At 42.7% G+C, this 21425-nt stretch overlaps 1 protein-coding gene across 1 annotated transcript; it reads left to right on the top strand.

Annotated features, from left to right (window-relative positions):
- Nucleotides 1-1826: 1826 nt before the first annotated feature.
- On the top strand, nucleotides 1827-20818 carry acacb (acetyl-CoA carboxylase beta; the record flags this gene model as incomplete). The annotated part of the gene is made up of 53 exons (XM_079160990.1): nucleotides 1827-2371; nucleotides 5208-5340; nucleotides 5471-5609; nucleotides 5713-5822; nucleotides 5937-6018; nucleotides 6104-6202; nucleotides 6296-6405; nucleotides 6536-6646; nucleotides 6737-6946; nucleotides 7038-7208; nucleotides 7304-7465; nucleotides 7551-7714; nucleotides 7957-8107; nucleotides 8215-8318; nucleotides 8414-8495; nucleotides 8579-8724; nucleotides 8809-8959; nucleotides 9043-9177; nucleotides 9422-9568; nucleotides 9650-9838; nucleotides 9931-10031; nucleotides 10138-10226; nucleotides 10326-10450; nucleotides 10534-10647; nucleotides 10828-10941; nucleotides 11029-11118; nucleotides 11205-11323; nucleotides 11820-11843; nucleotides 12386-12526; nucleotides 12634-12733; nucleotides 12833-12940; nucleotides 13046-13102; nucleotides 13468-13509; nucleotides 13622-13837; nucleotides 13944-14099; nucleotides 14249-14452; nucleotides 14542-14697; nucleotides 14783-14905; nucleotides 14992-15261; nucleotides 15390-15487; nucleotides 15604-15724; nucleotides 15816-15926; nucleotides 16906-17049; nucleotides 17154-17274; nucleotides 17369-17465; nucleotides 17564-17660; nucleotides 17749-17884; nucleotides 17984-18161; nucleotides 18283-18395; nucleotides 18521-18675; nucleotides 18814-18984; nucleotides 19184-19320; nucleotides 19689-20818. 53 exons carry the CDS (start codon nucleotides 1827-1829, stop codon nucleotides 19813-19815), a joined length of 7296 nt encoding a protein of 2431 aa, XP_079017116.1. The 3' UTR covers nucleotides 19816-20818.
- Between the last annotated feature and the right edge of the window lie 607 nt (nucleotides 20819-21425).

Genomic DNA, 21425 nt, shown 5'->3' with positions numbered 1-21425 from the left:
CTTCGGTAGAATTCTTGTTTCCTAGGAGGAGCTTGAAGCCACTCCCTGCGCATGTTTACCACCCGAGCGAGGAGGAAGGAGGTGGTGTGTTGTGGACCGTGTGGGAGGCAGAAACAGAGACTGGAGGTAGGTGGCAGTGACGTTTCCTGCTGCTGTCAGGAACGTTATTTCAACTGTTAAACCTTTAACAGCGGTGCGGCTCCCTTTGTGCGAAGTGTGAGGTCTCGGTGGAGATACTTAGACATTGAAGGATGCAGTTTAATCCAAATAACTTGGCTGTCAGCTAACTCGCTAGCCTGGTGTGTATTGCAACAACAACAACAACAACGACCGAGCAGTGCTGCCCGTTATCCGTAGTGGTAATTAAATGATGCTTTCACACGTGAATACCGCTTTTAAAAGTTATCTTAACTCATTTAAACTCGAGGTTTATGTCGTTCACACAAACTGACTTCATGTTTGATCTTGAAGAGCAGGTGGATTTTCCTGTCCAGCAAAAAAACATGGTAACAAATTGAATGTTTTCTGTCAGAATTGACTAACTTGAACATCGTGCTTTGTCTGAACTTCGTTAAGTAGTTGTTAGTTGATCATTTATTGTGAGAAAAGAACAGCACACTGGTTTGTGTTTAGTTAAGTTTGCCTACATTTAGTTTGTTTACATTTGACGGTCAGTTGAGGTCAGCATGGAGCTAAAGTGGCCACTCTACCGCTATCTCCTTTTGTTATGTAGTGGAGTCACTAGCATTTATTATAAATCATCAGTACTCTAAGAACTAATAGCTTCTGATGGAAACTTTTTAAATTAAGAAATGGTGTTTAATATTGTGCTTCATATGAAAAGTGACAGATCAGCGTTTACTTTGTTTCTGTCAAAGTCAAAGTGGTCTCTGTGTTGAATCACATTAAATTCATATTAATATGTTTCATTTGTATGGGAAATACAGACTCAAGCTGACATAAGGAATCCATCTTTGTTTCACACAGATATTAATATAATCCTTGATTTTTTTATTTATTTATTTTTGTGCTTTCGGATGCTCATTAATGCTGTTTGTTTGTGTGTTTGTGGCTCACCCTCCTCACCCTCCTCACCATCAGTGTTGACCTTTACCCCATATGAAGCAGCCACACTTGGCTCTGGCAGCTGTTAAAGACGGGCTGATTACTGGACACTGGCTGTGGAAGGTAGCCTCACAGACTCTACTGGTATAGCTATATGCCATGCATACCATGCAGTTATGCATAGCTATCTTGATTTAAAGCTATTGTTGTTGAAGTTCAGTATGAAAGTAACCCACGGATCTTATCTCAAATTACCCAGCATGCCTCTGACCCGAGAGGGCTTCTGCCTTCTGATCACCTCAAAGGAAATGTCTTTAGTCTAGAATAATGCACAGACAGCTGTAATAGCATTATCACAGAAAGTCACTTAACCGAGGTCCAACTGTTTTTTGACTTTGATATTTGAGAATGAATAATTCTGGTCAATTATATATTGACAGATTTTTTACTTAAACACTTATCGTAATCAAACATTTTTGATAAGGGTCCCTTTAAAGTGGTTGTTGGTGAATTTTGTCAAAGACTGAATGAGACATTTAACTATACTAAACGCTATAGTGGACAAAGTATGCAATGCTGTCACTGTAATATGATAATGTAATATAATATGTATTAGATTTATCAGTCAACAGTCACTTTTAATGCCACCAAAGCTGTTATTACCACGTGGGGTGAAAGAGGTATCCCACTTATGTGATAAGTCCCGTATGACATATAATGTCCACTTTGCTCTTTTTGCAGTCTCAGTGGAATGCCTGTAAATGTTCCAGCTGGCAGTTTTGGGATTAATCCTATGGATATTTTTGAGACTGTGCAGGAATAATACCAAGACGGTAGCAATGCCCGTGAAAAGAGAGGACTCTCCGTCTGGCTGCGGTCCACCTGCAGCCGAGGAGGACATGCCCGCTGCACAATCCCCTCATCCAGACGAACACTCCCTGTCAACGGTTCCTACTATCTCGACACACGATGAGGATAACAGTCCTCAGGCCAGCAGTGCCTCTGCGGGTCTTGAAGTCAAAACAGTGGACACTGAGTTTTTGCAGGAGATAAATTCAGAAAAGTCATCACTGCGAACGAACGCCCAGAAACCTCCCAAAACCAAGGTGCCAATGCTGAGCTCAGAGCCTGAGGCGAGGGCTCGCCTTAAGTTCATTCTCGGAGCATCGGAGGACAACTCTTCAGACGAGGAACCTCTGGTCACTAAACCTCCAAGCGGTGCATCTCTGCCACCACCCTACGCCCCCAAATCTCCTCCTCAGCAGGCGTCCTCTGCAGGGCCACAGACCAGCTCCTCAGGCATGAAGTAAGACCGTGTTTCTATAGCATTGATTTAATGTCAGCTCTCTAGGGTCAAGCATGTTTTCATCAAAACACAAAGGTGAACAACCTTGTCTAGATTTGTAACTCTGGCATGTGACATAAACATGGAAGCATCTCTGCTTTATCTGAGGGACTTACATGAACCGGGTTGTTTTTTAAGGTCTGGCAGAGGCTGTATTTTCTCAAAATATGTTGGTCAAACACGTGGCGGCGTTGGTGACGGGCCGTTATGTTCCTACTTGTGCTGTCTCCACAAGCTGTGCCTTATCACCTGACTGAGTGGCGTTGACCTGCGCTGTTGTCGCACGTCAAACACTCCCGGCTCTATTATTGGAACAAGAGCCTGCACCGAACGACTTTGAAAACTGTGGTGTGACTCTAGGTTACAACACAGCAAACAAAAGACACTGAAACATTTCTTTCACTTTTTTTTGTTACTGTCTGCATAGTGGAGAGTTATTTTTACAAAGATTCTGTGAATCTTCTCATGTAGAAGTTGGTTCAGAGAGGTTGTTTGGTGCACACAGCTTGACATGCTTAGTTGGATTGATTTACCCAAATGCTTAAAGCTATGTGTGCTAGCAGGACTTGTGGGAAGCATCATGAAGGAGAACAAGGTAAGAGATTTTCCTCCCCCAAATCTAATCCTGAGAATCATCTTCCTGCAGTTCAGAGGAATAGTTTTGCCGCAGAAGAAGATGCACTAAAATGTTTTATGGAAAACAAATCCTTTTGTACATGTGCGTGTACAAATGTCCAAACCCTTTGGCTACAGCCTTTGCTTGGATAGTAGTTGCTGTCTTTTATAAATGAAGTAGAAGGAACACTTTTATCCTGATGCCGGCCTTGCCTCTTTGTATATTTAGAAGACGCAGCCTGTGATCTGTCACAAGGATCTGTAGATTATTTTGCTACAAATGTGGGAGGAGAGAAGGGAGGGAGCACATGAGAGGAAGCACTTTGTAGCGGTCTCTTTGTTTTTGTCTTAGATTTTAAATTCTAGTTTCACCACTAAAAGGCGTTAAAGTATACCGTATAATGGAGGGAAACGGCTGTCAGGGTCTCAACTTGTTCCCATGTCTCTGAAGGTAAGTGCTATTTAAAGTTGGATTCCGTTCTGTGTAATTTGATACGTGTGCTGCATAGTTTATTATGTACATGTATCACATGCTTTACGTTGCAGCTGCAGAAACAATAGAAACATGCGTAATGACTTTGTACGAAAGTAGAATAGATACGGGAGTCACTTTGTGAACAGGGAGGATCACTCGTGTGGTCTTACTGTTGTTAAGTAACTGAGCAGAGCTCGTGTTGGCACACATAAGTTTGAGGAAATAGAAGAATTAACCACTCCGACAATGTGTTCCCTCAAGGAGGGAAGTGTAAATAGACCACAGTAACTATGAAGCAGGAAAGAAATAAGCCAACAAGACTCACGTTTGTAAATAGATACACATCGGTTGGTTCAGTAAAGTGCGTATGTAAATAAACTTCTGCCTCATATTCTGGAAAAAAGATTAGAAAGTGGATACACATGGGAGCACTGCGTGACAGGGAGCTGCAAAAGCTGATCAAGAACTAGCTAAATAGCGGTGCAATCTCTATTTACTGAACAGCAGCGGAGTTAAGTTTAAAGTTCATATCGGCTGAGACAAAGTTGCACTTCAACTTCACGACATCGCTCACTGATGCAACACAGGTGTTTCTCAGTGATATCTCGACATGGGACATCTGTGAGATGGCTTGCGGTGCAATGAGACTTTGGAATGAGCAAGGTTCGAGCTAGCTGATAATCGTGGTACGTAACATTAACTCAAGTTATTTCAAAACATGGTAACGTTGCTTCGCTTTTGTTTCCTTAAACTAAGCAGTGTTCAAAATGTCTCTTATTATGTGTGTTGTAATACAGATGTTGTTTACATTATAAAGGATTTCCAACGATGAAACTAACAGGTCAGAGACTTAACTACACTTTTGAATCTCGCAAGACTCTGAAGTCAAACATGTCCGCAATGTCAGTAAACCAGAGGAAATGATCCACTTTTCTAAAAATGTAGCGTGTGATCGTTAAACCAAAATGCTTTAGCTGTTTTTATTTGATTAGACGTTTACATTGACAGACAGATAATGGAGCCTGCAAGGAAACACTTGTAGACTCGATTGAACTCTATTGATAATTATTATCACTGACTACCATGCAGACATAACCCAATAGTCCTTCTTGAATATAGTCCTCTGTTAAAACTGCGGTAAACGAGAAGGCTATAGGTCACTTAACCCCGGACCAAAGTAATATCAGATATGTTTGCAGAATGGAAGCTCAGGTTCATGACAACATACTTACATGAACTGCCAGGTATATATGTTTTATCAGTCATTACTTCTGTACATCTGTTGCGTGATTGGGCTCAGGTAAAGTTTGTATGAATGCATCAGGCTGATGACACATTCACCTTTTTATTGTCTCTTATTGTTGGTGAACATCAGATAGAAAGGGGCAACAGCGTGGACCTATTTTCTGTCATAAATAGTTGAGTTGTTTCCTATTAGGAGCAGTTGTACAGTGTTGATTTGAAGGTCTTAAATAAATGAACTGGTCCACAGTCTCTTTGCCTGTAGAGGAGAGACAGTGAACTTTGACTTGGGTTCTTGATTTTCAGTGCTGTTGCTCCCTTGTTGTTGCTGCTGTATAGTTTGTTTTCAGGTTCCTGGACTATTTGATATTTGTTTCATCTTTCATATGGAACAGAATACACCCAGGTTATTGTGTTTTGCTGTGTGGTTGGAAGAGACAACTAACCATGACCTTTCTACTCCAGGCCTAGCATGTCTGGCCTTCACTTGGTGAAAAAAGGACGTAAACACAGAAAGATGGACCTACAGAGGGACTTCACCGTGGCCTCTCCTGCTGAGTTTGTTACCCGATTTGGTGGCAACCGCGTCATCGAAAAAGTAAGAATGAAAGTCCTCCCTGTGTATATACACAGTGTATATTTGTATCTCTGTATTTCATTGCTCAGTGACCATTGCAGCAGCTCTGTCTTCCTTAAGGCTACACAAGTGCTTTCTGTTTCTGTCGCAGGTGCTGATCGCTAACAACGGTATAGCTGCAGTCAAATGCATGCGTTCGATCCGCCGCTGGTCCTACGAAATGTTTCGTAATGAAAGGACCATCCGCTTTGTTGTCATGGTTACCCCTGAAGACTTGAAAGCTAATGCAGGTCATTGTGAACACGATACTTATTATTATTTAGCAGAAGATATCCCCAATCATATCATATCATATCATATCATATCATATTACGTTGCTCGTTTCCCTTATAGAATACATTAAAATGGCAGACCACTATGTGCCTGTACCCGGTGGGCCCAACAACAACAACTACGCCAACGTGGAGCTGATAGTTGACATCGCTAAAAGAATCCCAGTGCAGGTACTCTTTGACCTTTTTCGTTCTTTCCGGTCTGTAACCTCTTTGACCTTTGACTTTGCCTACCTGTTAATACAAATGGATAAATGACGTGTCTGTGTGTATCGCTCTTAACAGGCTGTCTGGGCTGGTTGGGGTCATGCCTCAGAAAATCCCAAACTGCCTGAGCTGTTGGACAAAGCAGGAATATGGTTCTTAGGTAAAAAAAAATCCAGTTTGAAACGACAGAATTTAATTTAATTTAGTTTATTTGTTTCATCGTTAACTGACTGTATTTCTCTCAGGCCCGCCCAGTAAGGCCATGTGGGCTCTAGGGGATAAGGTGGCTTCTTCCATTGTGGCTCAAACTGCTGACATTCCCACGTTGCCATGGAGCGGATCGGGTGAGGATTTTCCTCCTGCACTGTCTCAGTTCACACAAACTCTACTCTGTGTTTGTCAGTGTATTCATGTTCTTTGCATGTGTGTTGCTCCAGGCCTGAGAGTGGACTGGGAAGAGGACGACCAGTTTCTGGGCAATGTCATCAGTGTTCCTCCGGGGGTCTACTCAAAGGGCTGTGTTCTTGATGTAGACGATGGACTGGCAGTGAGTATATTTAGCAAAGTCATCGTAATAATATCTTCACATTTGCTTCTTTTTTTTAAACCTAAATTATGATTCCCTTCACGGAAGAATCTTTTTGCTAAATGACATTGTATGTGGTGTTTCTTTGCAGGGGGCTGAAAGGATTGGTTATCCGGTTGTCATCAAGGCCTCTGAAGGGGGAGGTGGAAAGGGTATTCGGAAAGTAGAAAGTTCTGAGGATTTTCCAAGCCTCTTTCGACAGGTTTGATTTGATTTACACCTCCTTTTTTTACACAGTTGAATTTGATGTATTTCTGACAGCTATGTTGATGATTTTTCATTTTGAGTGCAGGTTCAGACGGAGGTACCCGGCTCGCCTATCTTCATCATGCAGCTGGCTCAGCATGCCAGACACCTTGAGGTTCAGATACTGGCTGATGAGTACGGGAACGCCATCTCTCTCTTTGGACGAGACTGCTCCATCCAGAGAAGGCACCAGAAGATCATAGAGGAAGCTCCTGCCACCATAGCTGCTTCCTCAACGTTCGAGCAAATGGAACAGGTTAGTTTACATCACTGCATGTATTATTTTCACCACCGTAATTAACTTGTCTGGTTAAAACTTGACATTTGGTCTCTTCTTTCTGGCCCAGTATGCTGTGCGATTGGCCAAGATGGTGGGCTATGTGAGTGCAGGTACTGTGGAATATCTTTACTCTGAAGACGGAAGTTTCCACTTCCTGGAGCTGAATCCTCGCCTGCAGGTGGAACACCCCTGTACAGAGATGATCGGAGATGTAAACCTGCCAGCTGCCCAGCTTCAGGTAAAAGAAAAAGAAGAATCAAACCATAGGAACAAAATACGTAATTATCTTGTTCCAGTTCTTCCATTTTTAACAGTTTTTTTCATCTACCCTAGATTGCGATGGGCATCTCCCTTCATAGAATTAAGGACATCCGCTTGCTTTACGGAGAAACTCCGTGGGGTGACACCGTTATTAATTTTGAGACTCCAGAATGCATGCCAAGTCCAAGAGGGCACGTCATAGCTGCACGGATCACCAGTGAGAACCCCGATGAGGTAGAGCGCAATTTCACCGACACACCGTTTTGTTATGTTCTTTTGATTTGCAACACTGACTCGTCACCCTTGTGCTCTCTCACAGGGGTTCAAGCCCAGTTCTGGCACCGTGCAGGAGCTGAACTTCCGCAGCAGTAAAAACGTTTGGGGTTATTTCAGCGTGGGGGCAACTGGAGGCCTGCATGAATTTGCAGACTCCCAGTTTGGACACTGTTTCTCCTGGGGAGAGAACCGCGAAGAAGCCATCTCGTAAGCCTCTTTTCTTAGTTCTTCTGATTTTTGAGATATCTAATCTTTAACAATTAAAGCTTTCGGGTGTCGCCCTAATGTTGTAACTGCCCGTGATGTAATACAACAATGTGGAAACTGCAATGACCTACTAATAGTATAATGACATCTTAGAAGACATCTATGCAATATACTTTAAAAAAAAATCCCAATCTCATAGGATAGATGTGTTTATCAGCTGTCATATTTGCCATGTGCTTCAGGAACATGGTGGTGGCTTTGAAGGAGCTGTCCATTAGAGGTGACTTCAGGACCACAGTTGAATATCTCATTAAGTTACTAGAGACGGAAAGCTTCAGAAACAATGATATCGACACCAGCTGGCTGGATCATCTCATCTCAGAGAAAGTGCAGGTAGGAGGCTGATGACCTTGTGTCATAGATCGCTACACGGCTAAGTAGTTGCTCACTGAATTTGTGGTCGTTTGTTTGTTTCATGAAGCCACATGCTCTTCCTACAGGCGGAGAGACCAGATACCATGCTGGGTATTGTTTGTGGGGCTTTGCATGTTGCTGATGCAAGCTTCCAAAAGAGCATGTCTGATTACCTGCATTCACTTGAAAGGTCAGTCGTCACAGTCCAATCGTGTTAATGTCTCACTGCAGTTCTTACTGTATCTTTATGTATTTGACCGATTTAAAAAACTACTACATCCATAGAGGCCAAGTACTGCCTGCAGCCAGTCTCCTCAACTCTGTCAATGTGGACTTAATATATGAAGGAGTCAAGTTCTGCCTCAAGGTATCTTCTTTATTCCCGTCACTCGTTCCGTGTTTGACTCTTCCCTGTTTTAATCAATACGTTATCACTTCTGCTACCTGCAGGTTGCTCGCGAATCCCCAACAACTTTTGTCATCTTGATGAACGACTCCAACATTGAGATAGACGTCCACAGGCTGAGTGATGGGGGCCTCCTGCTGTCCTATGACGGCAGCAGCCATATCACCTACATGAAGGAGGAAGTGGACAGGCAAGTGCTCTTGACTCCGTAAATTTAGTTTCATCAATTTGTTTGTTTGACTAGTTTATCTCTGAATTACCTCATCCCCCACAGCTATCGCGTCACTGTTGGCAACAAGACTTGTGTATTTGACAAGGAGAAGGATCCCACGGTGCTGAGGTCGCCCACTGCTGGTAAACTGCTGCAGTACGTGGTAGACGATGGAGGCCACGTCTTTTCAGGAGCGATCTATGCAGAGATTGAGGTGAATGTGACAGATGTTGGTAAAATAGATTTCTTGAGGCATGCGGTATTTGTGTTCACTGGCTGTTTGCGCTGTGGTTTCAGGTGATGAAGATGGTGATGACGTTGACAGTGCAGCAGTCTGGTTGCGTCCACTTTGTCAAGAGACCTGGAGCTGTTCTGGAGCCTGGCTGCGTGGTGGCACGTGTAGACCTGGATGACCCCAGCAGTATACATCGGGTAAATTAATGTCATGAAAATCATACAACACCATATGCACATAGTGTTTTCTTAATTATGCCTTGTAATTCCTACCACTTTATAACGTTATTGTGATGTTCAGGTCTTGGCTGAAAAGTGTAAAATGTTGGCCTTGTATCTGAAAATGTTTATTGTAACTTTTGCCTGGTAATCAAATAATTCTATTCTTTGTCCCATGTTTCATTTTTAATCTGTTCTTTCCTGCTTTCACCTCCTGTCATAGGTGGAGCTCAACACGGCCATATTGCCACCGCAGCAGCCACTGCCCATTGTTGGTGAAAAGCTTCACCAGGTGTTTCACTCTGTGCTGGAAAACTTGATGAAAGTCATGGACGGCTACTGCCTTGAAGAGCCCTTCTTTAGCAACAAGGTACACAGCAGGCGTTCTGCCTCTACAGATTCTTAAACTATGTCATCGGTGTTAATCATATGTACATGTTCATGCCTGCAGCTGAAACTGTGGGTGGCTACCCTGATGAAGACCCTAAGGGACCCCTCGCTGCCGCTTTTGGAACTCCAGGAGATCATGACGAGCTTGGCGAGTCGCATTCCTCCCAGTGTGGAGAAAGATATCCGTAAAGTCATGGCTCAGTACGCGAGCAACATCACCTCTGTCCTCTGCCAGTTCCCGAGCCAAAGGGTGAGTGACGCTGATGCACGGGCACATATGGCTGGTTGCAGTAGTGCACGTTCTAAATGTAATCTGATGATGTTTCTCTTTGTGTATTCCAGATTGCAAATATTCTCGACAGCCATGCAGCAACCCTGCAGAGGAAGCCTGACCGAGAGGTGTTCTTCATGAACACTCAGAGTATTGTTCAGCTGGTACAGAGGTTAGTTTTATACTTTTTTTTTTGGTCAGATGCAGATTGTACAGCAGTAATACATAACGTATGGAACAATATCACATTGATTGAAACACGAATGTGGCTGGTCCAGGTACCGCAGTGGCATTCGGGGTTACATGAAGTCTGTGGTTCTCGATCTGCTGAAGCGATACCTGCAAGTAGAGATACAGTTTCAACAAGGTGAAGTTATTACATTAAACTCTAGATGAGTCATTTTCTTTAATAACCAAGGATTGTTTGTCATAGCTAACCTCATTGTACTCTTGTTCTCACAAACAGCTCACTATGACAAGTGTGTTGTCAACTTGCGAGAGCAGCACAAACCGGACATGAGCCCTGTGCTGGAGTACATCTTCTCTCATGCCCAGGTTTCCAAGAAGAACATCCTAGTCACAATGCTCATAGTAAGGCCTCAAAACTGCCACGCATAAGTGACACAATCCTCAACACTAAAGTTTTAGTGAAAGACACTTTGTGCACTGTGTAGGACCAACTGTGTGGAAGGGATTCCATGCTAGCAGATGAGCTTATGGCCATTCTGAACGAACTCACGCAGCTTAGCAAGATGGAGAACTCAAAGGTGGCCTTGAGAGCCCGACAGGTAACGTCTAAAACCGCCTGTTAAGTGTCAGTTAAATATTATTATGTTTGTTTTAAATGTGTTTCATCAAGCTAAAAGACTGGATAACTCAAGTTGGATACCTTGTGAGACCCTCACCTTTTTAAGACCTGGTTGTTCCATCTGTATGGATTTTATATTATATTTGTAAATGTGTCATAGGTCTTGATTGCATCCCATTTACCATCATATGAACTGAGGCACAACCAGGTGGAGTCCATCTTCCTGTCAGCCATTGACATGTACGGCCACCAGTTTTGTCCAGAAAACTTGAAGGTCAGTCTCCTTGTAATCACCTCATTGTCATCATCAGTTCTTTTAGCAGCTTGAATATCAAATTAATATTTCTTTTCTTTTGCACAGAAACTCATTCTCTCTGAAACCTCAATTTTTGATGTTTTGCCCAATTTCTTCTATCACGCCAACCAAGTTGTCTGCATGGCTGCCTTGGAGGTACTGTCATGGTATTAACACTTTTCTTTCTTATGCATTTTTATTTCTTAAGTAGTGATAATCTCTTGTTTTGTCGTGACTCTCAGGTGTATGTGCGCAGAGGTTACATCGCCTATGAGCTGAATAGCATCCAGCATCACCAGCTGCAGGATGGAACATGCGCTGTAGACTTCCAGTTTATGCTGCCATCATCACATCCGAACAGGTAAAATAAAATCCTTCACTGTACTACACTCAAAAGACTCTTTAAATTACACATTGTTTTGCTAATTACTGGCGAATCCCTACCACTTCCCAAACTGGACGGATATCAGATATCAGGCTGTGATGTTGTCACAATGTGTGGGAGCTTTTGTAGAATAATACCTCACTTTGTGGCTGTTTATAAATGAATCCAGGCTTTACAAAACATTCTTTTACTGTCCTTCAGCCATCCCGGCTTCATTATGACATTGACCTGAAAGAGCAATAAACATACAGTGAATAGTTATCCTGTTCAGTGGTGCAGGTGGAGAGCCTATAAACTGCTGCTGTAACTGCTAATGGCCAACAGTGAATGCAGAATGCTTTTACCCGCTGGACATTAATGTGAGAGTGCACAGCATGTTGTTTAGTGCTTTAATCGAATCATAATGCCTTGAGGTAGAGGTACAGTTCGATCATCCACTGCTGATACTCACCTGTCAATCCTCTGATTTCAGAGGGAGAAACCCTACTCTCAACAGGTAGAGTAAAGCTCCTCCCAACCAGCCAAACCACCTGATCGTGTGTATGTCTCACAGCAATGCATGCAGAATGTGCTGTGTCGCTTCTTTCCTTCTGTCCTGTGAAACCAGAAACGTGTGCTTAAGGACTCCTCTAAAGTCTCACGTCCTTCTTAATTCACTTTTTAGCGGCGCTTCTTCACATGTTTTTTCATTGCTTTGCAATACTGAGCTTTTTGAGAGGTTAATCTTTTATTTGTTCCGTGTTCCTCTTAGAAACTTCAAGCCTGAGATTATGGTGACTGCTGCCGAATGGAGAGCCAGTACTCTCAGGCATTAGTCTTTGATTCTTAAATTTGCAACTCCCAATAAGATACAGTAACAATTGCTCTGGATAGCAACAATTCATAATTCATTTCAATTCAATACATGAAATATGCCCATCAAATGTGTGTAGTTTGTAATCTTGGCTGTTCAGTGTTTTCTTTTGCTTAAGCGAACCTCTCAATCTGGTCATTCAGTGGTTCAGTCTTGCTGTTACTGTCTGTGTGTCTCTTTGTCAGGGTTCCCGTGCCAGTGAGTGGATCAAGCCATTTTAAAATGAGGCGGCAGAGCAGTGAACTCTTCATGGAGGGAGCCTTTAATCCCCCCTGCCAGCGCATGGGCGCCATGGTGGCTTTCCACTGTTTCGACGACTTCAAAAGGTCACTTTTAACTTGCTTGTAATGTTCCTTTCTCTCCTCTGCATTAGTGGAAAAGATGTGTAGATCAAAACATAAGTAGCATGTTGATGTGTTTGTTTCTTTCGCAGGAATTTTGATGAAGTTCTCTCCAGCTTTGCAGAACCACTCTTGGAGAGTGAGCCGTTCTCAGAGTCCTGCTCCGGTCTGTTTGAGGAGGAGGACTTCAAGGTGAGCGCTGTGGGTGTGTAAGAGTCACTGTCTTATCACTAAAAAGGTTGTTTTCGTCTGTATCACTACAGCCACCGAGTTCTCCCTCATCCCCTACAGAACACGAGGGAAAACCCGATCCACATCATTAACGTGTCCATAAAAACAGCAGACACCAAAGACGATGATGCCCTGGTTACAGCCTTCACCGCCTTTGCCCAGTCAAAGGTCAGCTAGCTTCTTAACACAAAGCAGATTCTTATGAATGTGAGCTATTGTTTCAGTTTTATTAATATTTAATCCAAAAATCCTGGTGTTGTTGTTTTTTTACAGCGAGCTGTTCTCTTTGAATATGGAATCAGGCGAATCACATTTTTGATTGCACAGACGGTAAATGCACACAATGTAGTTGTTACTGTGATGTAACTGAGTCATTAATTAATAGTATAAAAGAGCAAATACGTGGCTGATATTCATTTTAATACTAGAAATTAAAAAACTTTATATATATGTTGTTACCCCCATTGCATTTATGATTCTAGCTACTCCGTTAACAATAATTTAACTTAATATCTAACATAATAATGTAGCTGTGAATCCTTGTATTGTCATTGAGGTAATGCCGCATTGTGCTGCAGTTAAAATCTTTTCATCCAAATATATGACCATAGCTGCACTCAACAAGTGCACATTTACTGTATAAATACACTTGGTTGTTATCTGACTATTTTTATTTTAATATGTCAATTCAACAGAGAGAATTTCCCAAGTTCTTCACTTTCAGAGCTAGAGATGGGGTAAGTTTTTCTTCATAAAACCTGTAATTGTAGAATTGATAATCAGATCGCAGTTAGTTGATGAGCTGAAATGCTGCTGTCTGAGGAGATGATGATGTGCGTCTCTCCTCAGTTCCTGGAGGATCGTATTTACCGTAATCTGGAGCCGGCTTTAGCGTTTCAGCTGGAGCTCAACCGCATGAGGAACTTTGACCTGACAGCCGTTCCCTGTGCCAACCACAAGATGCAGCTGTACCTCGGTGCTGCTCGTGTTCAGGAGGGAGCTGAAGTCACAGACTACCGCTTCTTCATACGAGCTATTATCCGCCACTCTGATCTCATTACAAAGGTTAGTGTAGCAACTGGAAATCACAGCTTATTGATTCTTTGAAAAAGAAATAGACATCATTAGCACTTATAATTGCCTGATTAAAGAAAATGTTTTACACAACCAGGAAGCCTCCTTTGAATACCTTCAAAATGAGGGAGAACGTCTACTGTTGGAGGCCATGGATGAGTTGGAGGTGGCCTTCAGTAACACCAGTGTCCGCACAGACTGCAACCACATCTTCCTCAACTTCGTCCCCACTGTCATTATGGACCCCTCTAAAGTCAGTGTCCAGCATGTATATGCTACCACTACAAGTATTATTAATTATGGCTGCATGTCTTTTTAGGATAACTTAGACATTTATATGACTTCTTTGTGTATACCAGTTTTATCTCTCAGTGGTCTTTGTCCTCTTCTTGGGACCCTCAGATAGAGGAGTCTGTTCGCTCCATGGTGATGCGCTACGGCAGCCGTCTTTGGAAGCTGCGGGTCCTGCAGGCTGAGCTGAAGATCAACATCCGTGTGACACCAACCGGGAATGCCATTCCTGTCCGCCTGTTTCTCACTAATGAGTCTGGCTATTACTTGGACATCAGCCTGTACAAGGAGGTCACCAACCCAAGTTCTGGACAGGTGAGGACAGTGGACTGTGGTATATGGCAGGAGATTTGTTTTATGGTTGCATGTTCTTGGTCAAATGAATCACTAATTTCCCTTTCCAGATCATGTTCCAGACATATGGCGATAAGCAGGGTCCTCTGCATGGCATGCTGATCAACACTCCGTATGTGACCAAAGACCTGCTGCAGGCCAAACGCTTCCAGGCTCAATCTCTTGGGACCACATACGTCTATGACTTCCCTGAGATGTTCAGACAGGTACTGCTTACTCACTGAATTAGGTTTATTTTTTATTTTTTGTTGTTCCTAAGATGTCTGACTCACACTTAAAATAATCCTGTAGGCACTGTTTAAGCAGTGGGGTCCAGGGGACAAATACCCTAAAGACGTCCTAATGTGCACCGAGCTGGTTCTGGACCCTCAAGGTCAACTCGTGCAGATGAACCGCCTGCCCGGAGACAATGATGTAGGACGCTTTTTAAAGCATTCATGTTAGTTCGTGCTTTCTCTGTGTGCTGATGCTGATGATCACTAAAACCTCTTCTTCAACAGGTGGGAATGGTTGCCTTCAAGATGAAGATGAAGACTCCAGAGTACCCAGAGGGCAGAGATATCATTGTCATCTGCAATGACATCACTCACATGATCGGCTCATTTGGTCCTCAGGAGGATGAGCTGTTCCTCAGGGCGTCTGAGTTGGCTCGGGCCGAGGGCATTCCCCGCATTTACATCGCAGCCAACAGTGGAGCGCGCATCGGCCTCGCTGAAGAGATCAAACACATGTTCCAGGTGGCCTGGATTGACCCCACGGACCTCTACAAGGTGACCCCTGAAATGTGTTTCTACTAATATTTACATCATACAAGTTGAGGCACTGAGCACAGGAAATAGTGTAGCAATATGTATGTGTGGTTTTACATTTCTTATTATAAGTTTCCATTTCCCTGCAGGGCTTCAAGTACCTCTACCTGACACCGCAGGACTACACTTGCATCAGCTCCACCAACGCTGTTCACTGTCACCATGTAGAGGAAGGGGGAGAGTCCAGGTACGACAATTCATCGGTTGTTCTCATGAAGCTGGTTTAAATATCACTGAAGCCTTAACTTGTGTCTGTGGGATGATAGAGATTTCGTCCTTTATGGTCTTCATCACTGTGTACAGGTACATCATCACTGACATCATCGGGAAGGACGACGGTCTCGGGGTTGAGAACCTGCGAGGTTCTGGCACCATAGCGGGAGAATCCTCTCAGGCGTATGAGGAGATTATTACAATTAGTATGGTGAGAATGTGGATCTGATTCCTCTGAGTAGGAAGAACATAAGTGATCCTCGGGGACGTTATCACGTGAGTCACTTTTTCTGCTCTTACAGGTGACTTGTCGCGCTATTGGAATTGGAGCCTATCTGGTCCGTTTGGGACAAAGAGTGATTCAGGTGGAAAACTCTCACATCATCCTGACTGGGGCAGGTGCTCTGAACAAGGTTAGTTTGGTTAACAAATAGAACGAATAGAACATATTCAAAGTGTATAAAGAGAACTGGATACAGCGTCGATTTCTATCTCGTTCATTTGTATGAAGGTTGCTCAGTGGTTCATGAAGCAAAAATAGGTTTGACTCAGTATAAAATTACCAGGATCTTCCACACTAGCGTTTCTTTTAACCCTCATTTACGTGAACAGAGGAAGGAAAATAATTTGGCTTTTTGTGCATTTTACAACTTTTAGAACCTAATGGTTTAGATAAGACTCTTTAGGTGTTCTTACTGGGAAGATGATTTATAAAATGTCTTCACTGACGGCTTTCAGACGTCTCTTTCCAAATGTGAATCTATGGGGAAAAAATATTTTTGGGCCCAATGGCATCAGGTGAAGGATCTGGAAGTTGTAATTCCACATCTCTGCCACTATATGAAATTATTTTCAAAGGCCCAGCACTCTTTCCGATGGCGTAGGTCCTTCAGGGTTTGCTCCTGAAATTGCGTAAATGCTCGTTTGCGAGAAATATGCTTTCCCGGGATGTTAAAGGACATTTTATTATGCATGCCATCTGGTGGTTTGAGTAATGACTGTATTTGCAAAAGAAATTAAGTAATTTAAATATTTTCGCCTTCTTTTTGCCTACTGTATCTGCCTACTGGCAAAAAGTAGGCTAAATGATGCTGTAGACAGAGCCAATCAAAAGAGAGATTACTTTGTTGGTATCTGCTGTGGGCTGAATGGATACTGGTGACTTCAGGTAAGGGGGTGTTCAAAGGAGCAGCTTGAGAAACCGAAGCTAATGAACACCTGAGAGCGAGAAGAAGACCCCAAAAAAAACGATACTGTACCTGCATATTATTATTAATTTAACACTTCAGTAATAAATGAAATGCTGCAGGCCCGCTGATGTGAACTTGCCCATTTGTGGTCAGTTTAAAAAAAGTTCCTGACCGTGTCATTAAAGTTTCTGTTTCTGTGCAGGTTTTGGGCAGAGAGGTCTATACATCCAACAACCAGCTGGGAGGGATCCAGATCATGCACAACAATGGAGTCACGCACACCACCGTGCCAGATGACTTTGAGGGCGTCTTCACCATCCTCCAGTGGCTCTCCTACATGCCAAAGGTTTCGCTGAACATGTGAAAGTTCATGTAGTGTGACTTTTAGGTCTCTAAAAGTATCCGACCAACCCTTCAGATCACCAAATACAGTTCCTCTTCTCCTTACAGAACAAACACTCCCCTGTGCCCATCATATCATCTACAGATCCAGTAGACAGAGAGATTGAATATACTCCTACCAAAGCACCGTACAACCCCCGCTGGATGCTGGCTGGGAGACCTCACCCCAGTAAGTGCCAACATGTGATATAAACTCTGAAAGACATCTTTTTCAGTAATTAGTCTGGTTCATTTTCTTTTTTTGTCTGCATTAATGTTATTAGCGGTGAGAGGTTCCTGGCAGAGCGGATTCTTCGACCACGGCTCTTTCATGGAGATAATGGAGTCTTGGGCTCAGACGGTGGTAGTGGGCAGGGCACGGTAAACCTGTTTGCACTCAGTGTACACGCTTATAGAATATTGTGTATTTTTTGTAAAACCTTACACATTTTTTTAATAACTTTGTTAAATAAAAACAGCTTAGGAGGAATTCCCCTTGGTGTCATCGCCGTTGAAACACGCACAGTTGAGTTCACTGTCCCAGCTGATCCAGCAAACCTGGATTCAGAATCTAAAGTGAGTAAATGTCACCACATGTTTATGATTTAAACGGGTTACGTCACAGTACTACTCATCTACTCATGTTTTTGTGTGTTCGCGTCAGGTTCTGCAGCAGGCGGGCCAGGTGTGGTTTCCAGATTCTGCCTTTAAAACGGCTCAGGTCATTTGTGACTTCAACCGTGAACATCTTCCTCTCATGGTGTTTGCCAACTGGAGGGGCTTCTCTGGTGGAATGAAAGGTAACAGATGAATACTGAACTTTGCAGAGAGACTGCATTACATTCAGGAGTTTTTTTTTATTAAATAAAAAAATCTGTTTATGCCCATTGTGCTCCCAGATATGTATGACCAGATACTGAAGTTTGGCGCCTACATCGTGGACGCCCTGCGTGGTTTCCATCAGCCGGTGCTGGTGTACATCCCACCACATGCTGAGCTGAGAGGAGGATCATGGGTAGTGATAGACCCCACCATCAACCCACTGTGTATGGAGCTCTATGCAGACAGGGAGAGCAGGTACATAAAGCGATCATGCTTTTTTAAATGGTTACTCGATTGCGTTCCCAACCTAAGCAACAGGTGTGTTTGTGAGAATAATCTGCCTTTTTTGTCTCCCTGTTGTGCTTTCTGTGTGCAGAGGTGGTGTGCTGGAGGCTGAGGGTACAGTGGAGATCAAATACAGGAGGAAGGACCTACTGAAGACCATGAGAAGACTAGATTCAGTCTATGCTAGTCTGGTTGAGCAGCTTGGTAAACGCTATTTCTTTCTCAACCCACTAAACCTCTTCAATTTATTTTCCTTTTTATTTCCACATGTCTGGGATGTTCGTAACCTTACTTGCAAGTCTTCAATCGCTCACTTCTGTTTCCATCAGCTTCCCCAGAGCTGTCTGACAAACAGTGCCGAGAGCTGGAGTCAAAGCTCAAAGCCAGGGAGGAATTCCTGATGCCCATCTACCACCAGGTGGCAGTGCAGTTTGTAGATCTCCATGACACCCCGGGGAGGATGCAGGAGAAGGGTGTCATCAATGTGAGTGTGCACTCCATGAACACTCTTGATGTTTATGACTGGCAATATGTGTGTAACATTAGATGCAGAAAATAAACGTGTGTAAAATGGCGGAGGCATACAACTGTGAGGCAGTAATTGGAGTTAAACTCTTGACAGGATATTTTGGATTGGAAGAACGTGCGGACCTTCTTCTACTGGCGTCTGCGTCGGCTCTTGTTGGAGCAGGTGGTGAAGCGTGAGATTCTGCAGGCCAACAAGGACCTCAGCGATGGACACATGCAGTCCATGCTTCGACGCTGGTTTGTTGAAACGGAAGGAACAGTCAAGGTATGTTATGACAGTCAGAGACAGCTGTAGAGCTAATGGGTTGAATTCTGCAAAAAGAAAGAGATTAATCCTCATTTCTTTTATGGGCATGGGAGAATTTTTTGCCTGCGGCTCGCAAATATGTGGTTGCTTTTGTTTTTGAGTGCTTCATTGTTAAAACTGAACAAAGATTTAAAGGTGCTTCTGTCTGCCATTGCAGGCCTACCTCTGGGACAATAACAAAGTAGTCGTTGAGTGGCTCGAGAAGCATTTAACCAAGGAGGATGGCATACGATCAGGCATCCGAGAGAACATCAAGTACCTGAAAAGGGAAAACACTTTGAAACACATCCGCAGGTATGCAGACACACTCTCACACGTTGTTGTGACCGATTGATGTGGGCTTATTTTCATTAATCTTATATCATTTTATTTTATTTAGTACTAGCCAATAGAGTCACAATCACTCCATCAGTGTGGTCATAATTAGCTCACATGGCCTGAAGAACATAACACTACAGCTACACTGACCAGATAACTTAATCTTAAATCTTTTATGGCAAACAAACCAAAGAGATTCCCATAGTTTAGTTGTTGAGTCCATCCTATATGTGAGACCTCACTGAGATACATGCAAGTCATATTTTCTTACGCAGAAATTACAGAATCTCTGCATTTTCTGCGCTTACAATGATTTACTCCAGCATGTTCCTCTTGTGTTCCAGCCTGGTGCAGGCCAACCCTGACGTAGCCATGGACTGCATCATCCACATGAGCCAGAATATCACTCCGTCCCAGAGGGCCAAGCTCACACATCTGCTTGCAACTATGGACAGCACCAGCACCAGTTAATCTGCGGAGCTTCCACAGGTTATATTATTAATAAGAACAAAAAACGATGCTCTAATTGATTGTACTGTATTGGTAAAGAGGTAGAGAATTATCATTTTTTGGGGGGGTATATTTAGGGCACAAAGTGACTTATTCCTCAGCGATCATATAACCACTACCGTGCTCTGTCTGTCGTAAACATTGCTGTTGAATGGCGTCTTTGCATGGACGCCATGATCCGCTTCTCTCTTGACTGACAGGCAGACAAAGAGATTGTCTTTTACATTTGTGAGGTCAGTCTTTTCAGCTGCTCGGTCCAGGAACTTTCTAGTTCACAAACTACGACTGTAACGCACATTTCATTGGGCTGTATTTGCACATAATAGTGTGACAGTGTAACTAGGTCTGTTCAGTCTATTGAGGCCAGAGTTGCACGAGACTCCATATTTAGGTGATGGTTGTTATATTCAGTTAAATGTATTAAACAGAGAATATTTGTTAAACTTTGAATGTAGCTTGGATATCTGATCAATTCTTTGATCGATTCTCAAGTAAAACTAACAAAAAAAAAAAGTATTTTTGCATTGTCTAAAAATAAAATGTTTACCAGTATTGTAATGCAGAAATGCAAATTATGAAACAGATTAAGATTTTTTTCTAAAAATTGTATTATGGACTCAGTCGTCCAACTCAGCCGTCCATCTTTTCATTGTCACGTTCAGCCTGTTTATGTGTATCTATGCTGTAGTGTTTTGTGTTCTAAGACAATGTAATGAATGATAGGAGATACTGCGACACTTTATGTGATACTTCTGAGCTTTTCTTTCATTTTTGTTGGTATATCTCTGATATAATACAGTAATTCTTAAGACTCAGGTTGGACATTAATCGCCAAAGTGGTTGCCCAGGTGATGGCCTAATTTGCTTCTCCTCTGATCGAAACAGTGACATTTAATTTAAATGTATATAAACTCTGTCCTGTGTCTTGTATTCTACTGAAGACTGTTTGTTAATAAATGTGATTGATATATTTTTGGCAAAACAAACTTCTTTTATTCACCCTTTTTGATTTTTATTATGATCAAATTAATGAACATAATATACATCTGACTTTGAGGCATGTTAATCACATTGTGTAAAACAATAATGTGTAAAATCTGGATTATTCAAAGTGTTGGCACACATCTGCATTTTGGAATGAAGTGGGTAAAATACAGTCGAAAGAAAGCTTTTCTGTGGCGATAGCAATTTGAAACATTCAAATATATACAGCAAAAGATTGATAGAGTCATCACCTTCTCCAGCTGCCTTTTCATAAATATAAATAAAACATCACAGCAACAATGTCTAGCACAATACAACAGACAAGAGACAGGGAGCTACAGTATGGTAGGGCCTTTAAACGCAGAGTGAACAGTAGAAAAACTGGCGGATGCTAACTTACACGTACATCTCCATATAGTCTTTGTACTCATACAGGCTTTGAGTCTTCGCTCGGCAAAGCTAGATATTATGAGTCTGACACACTTTTTACACATTAGCAGTTTTAGTTCTTAAGGGGCAATTTTCTTGTGGACCGCAAGTGAAATGATGTTCAAACATCCTTCTCCAAGTAGTTCCCAGCTGAACTG

The sequence above is a fragment of the Pholis gunnellus genome (assembly GCF_910591455.1).
Source record: "Pholis gunnellus genome assembly, chromosome: 6".
Taxonomy (NCBI): Eukaryota; Metazoa; Chordata; class Actinopteri; order Perciformes; family Pholidae; genus Pholis; species Pholis gunnellus.
Note: the sequence above shows the minus strand (reverse complement) of the source record. Positions and strands in the feature narration are given on the sequence as shown.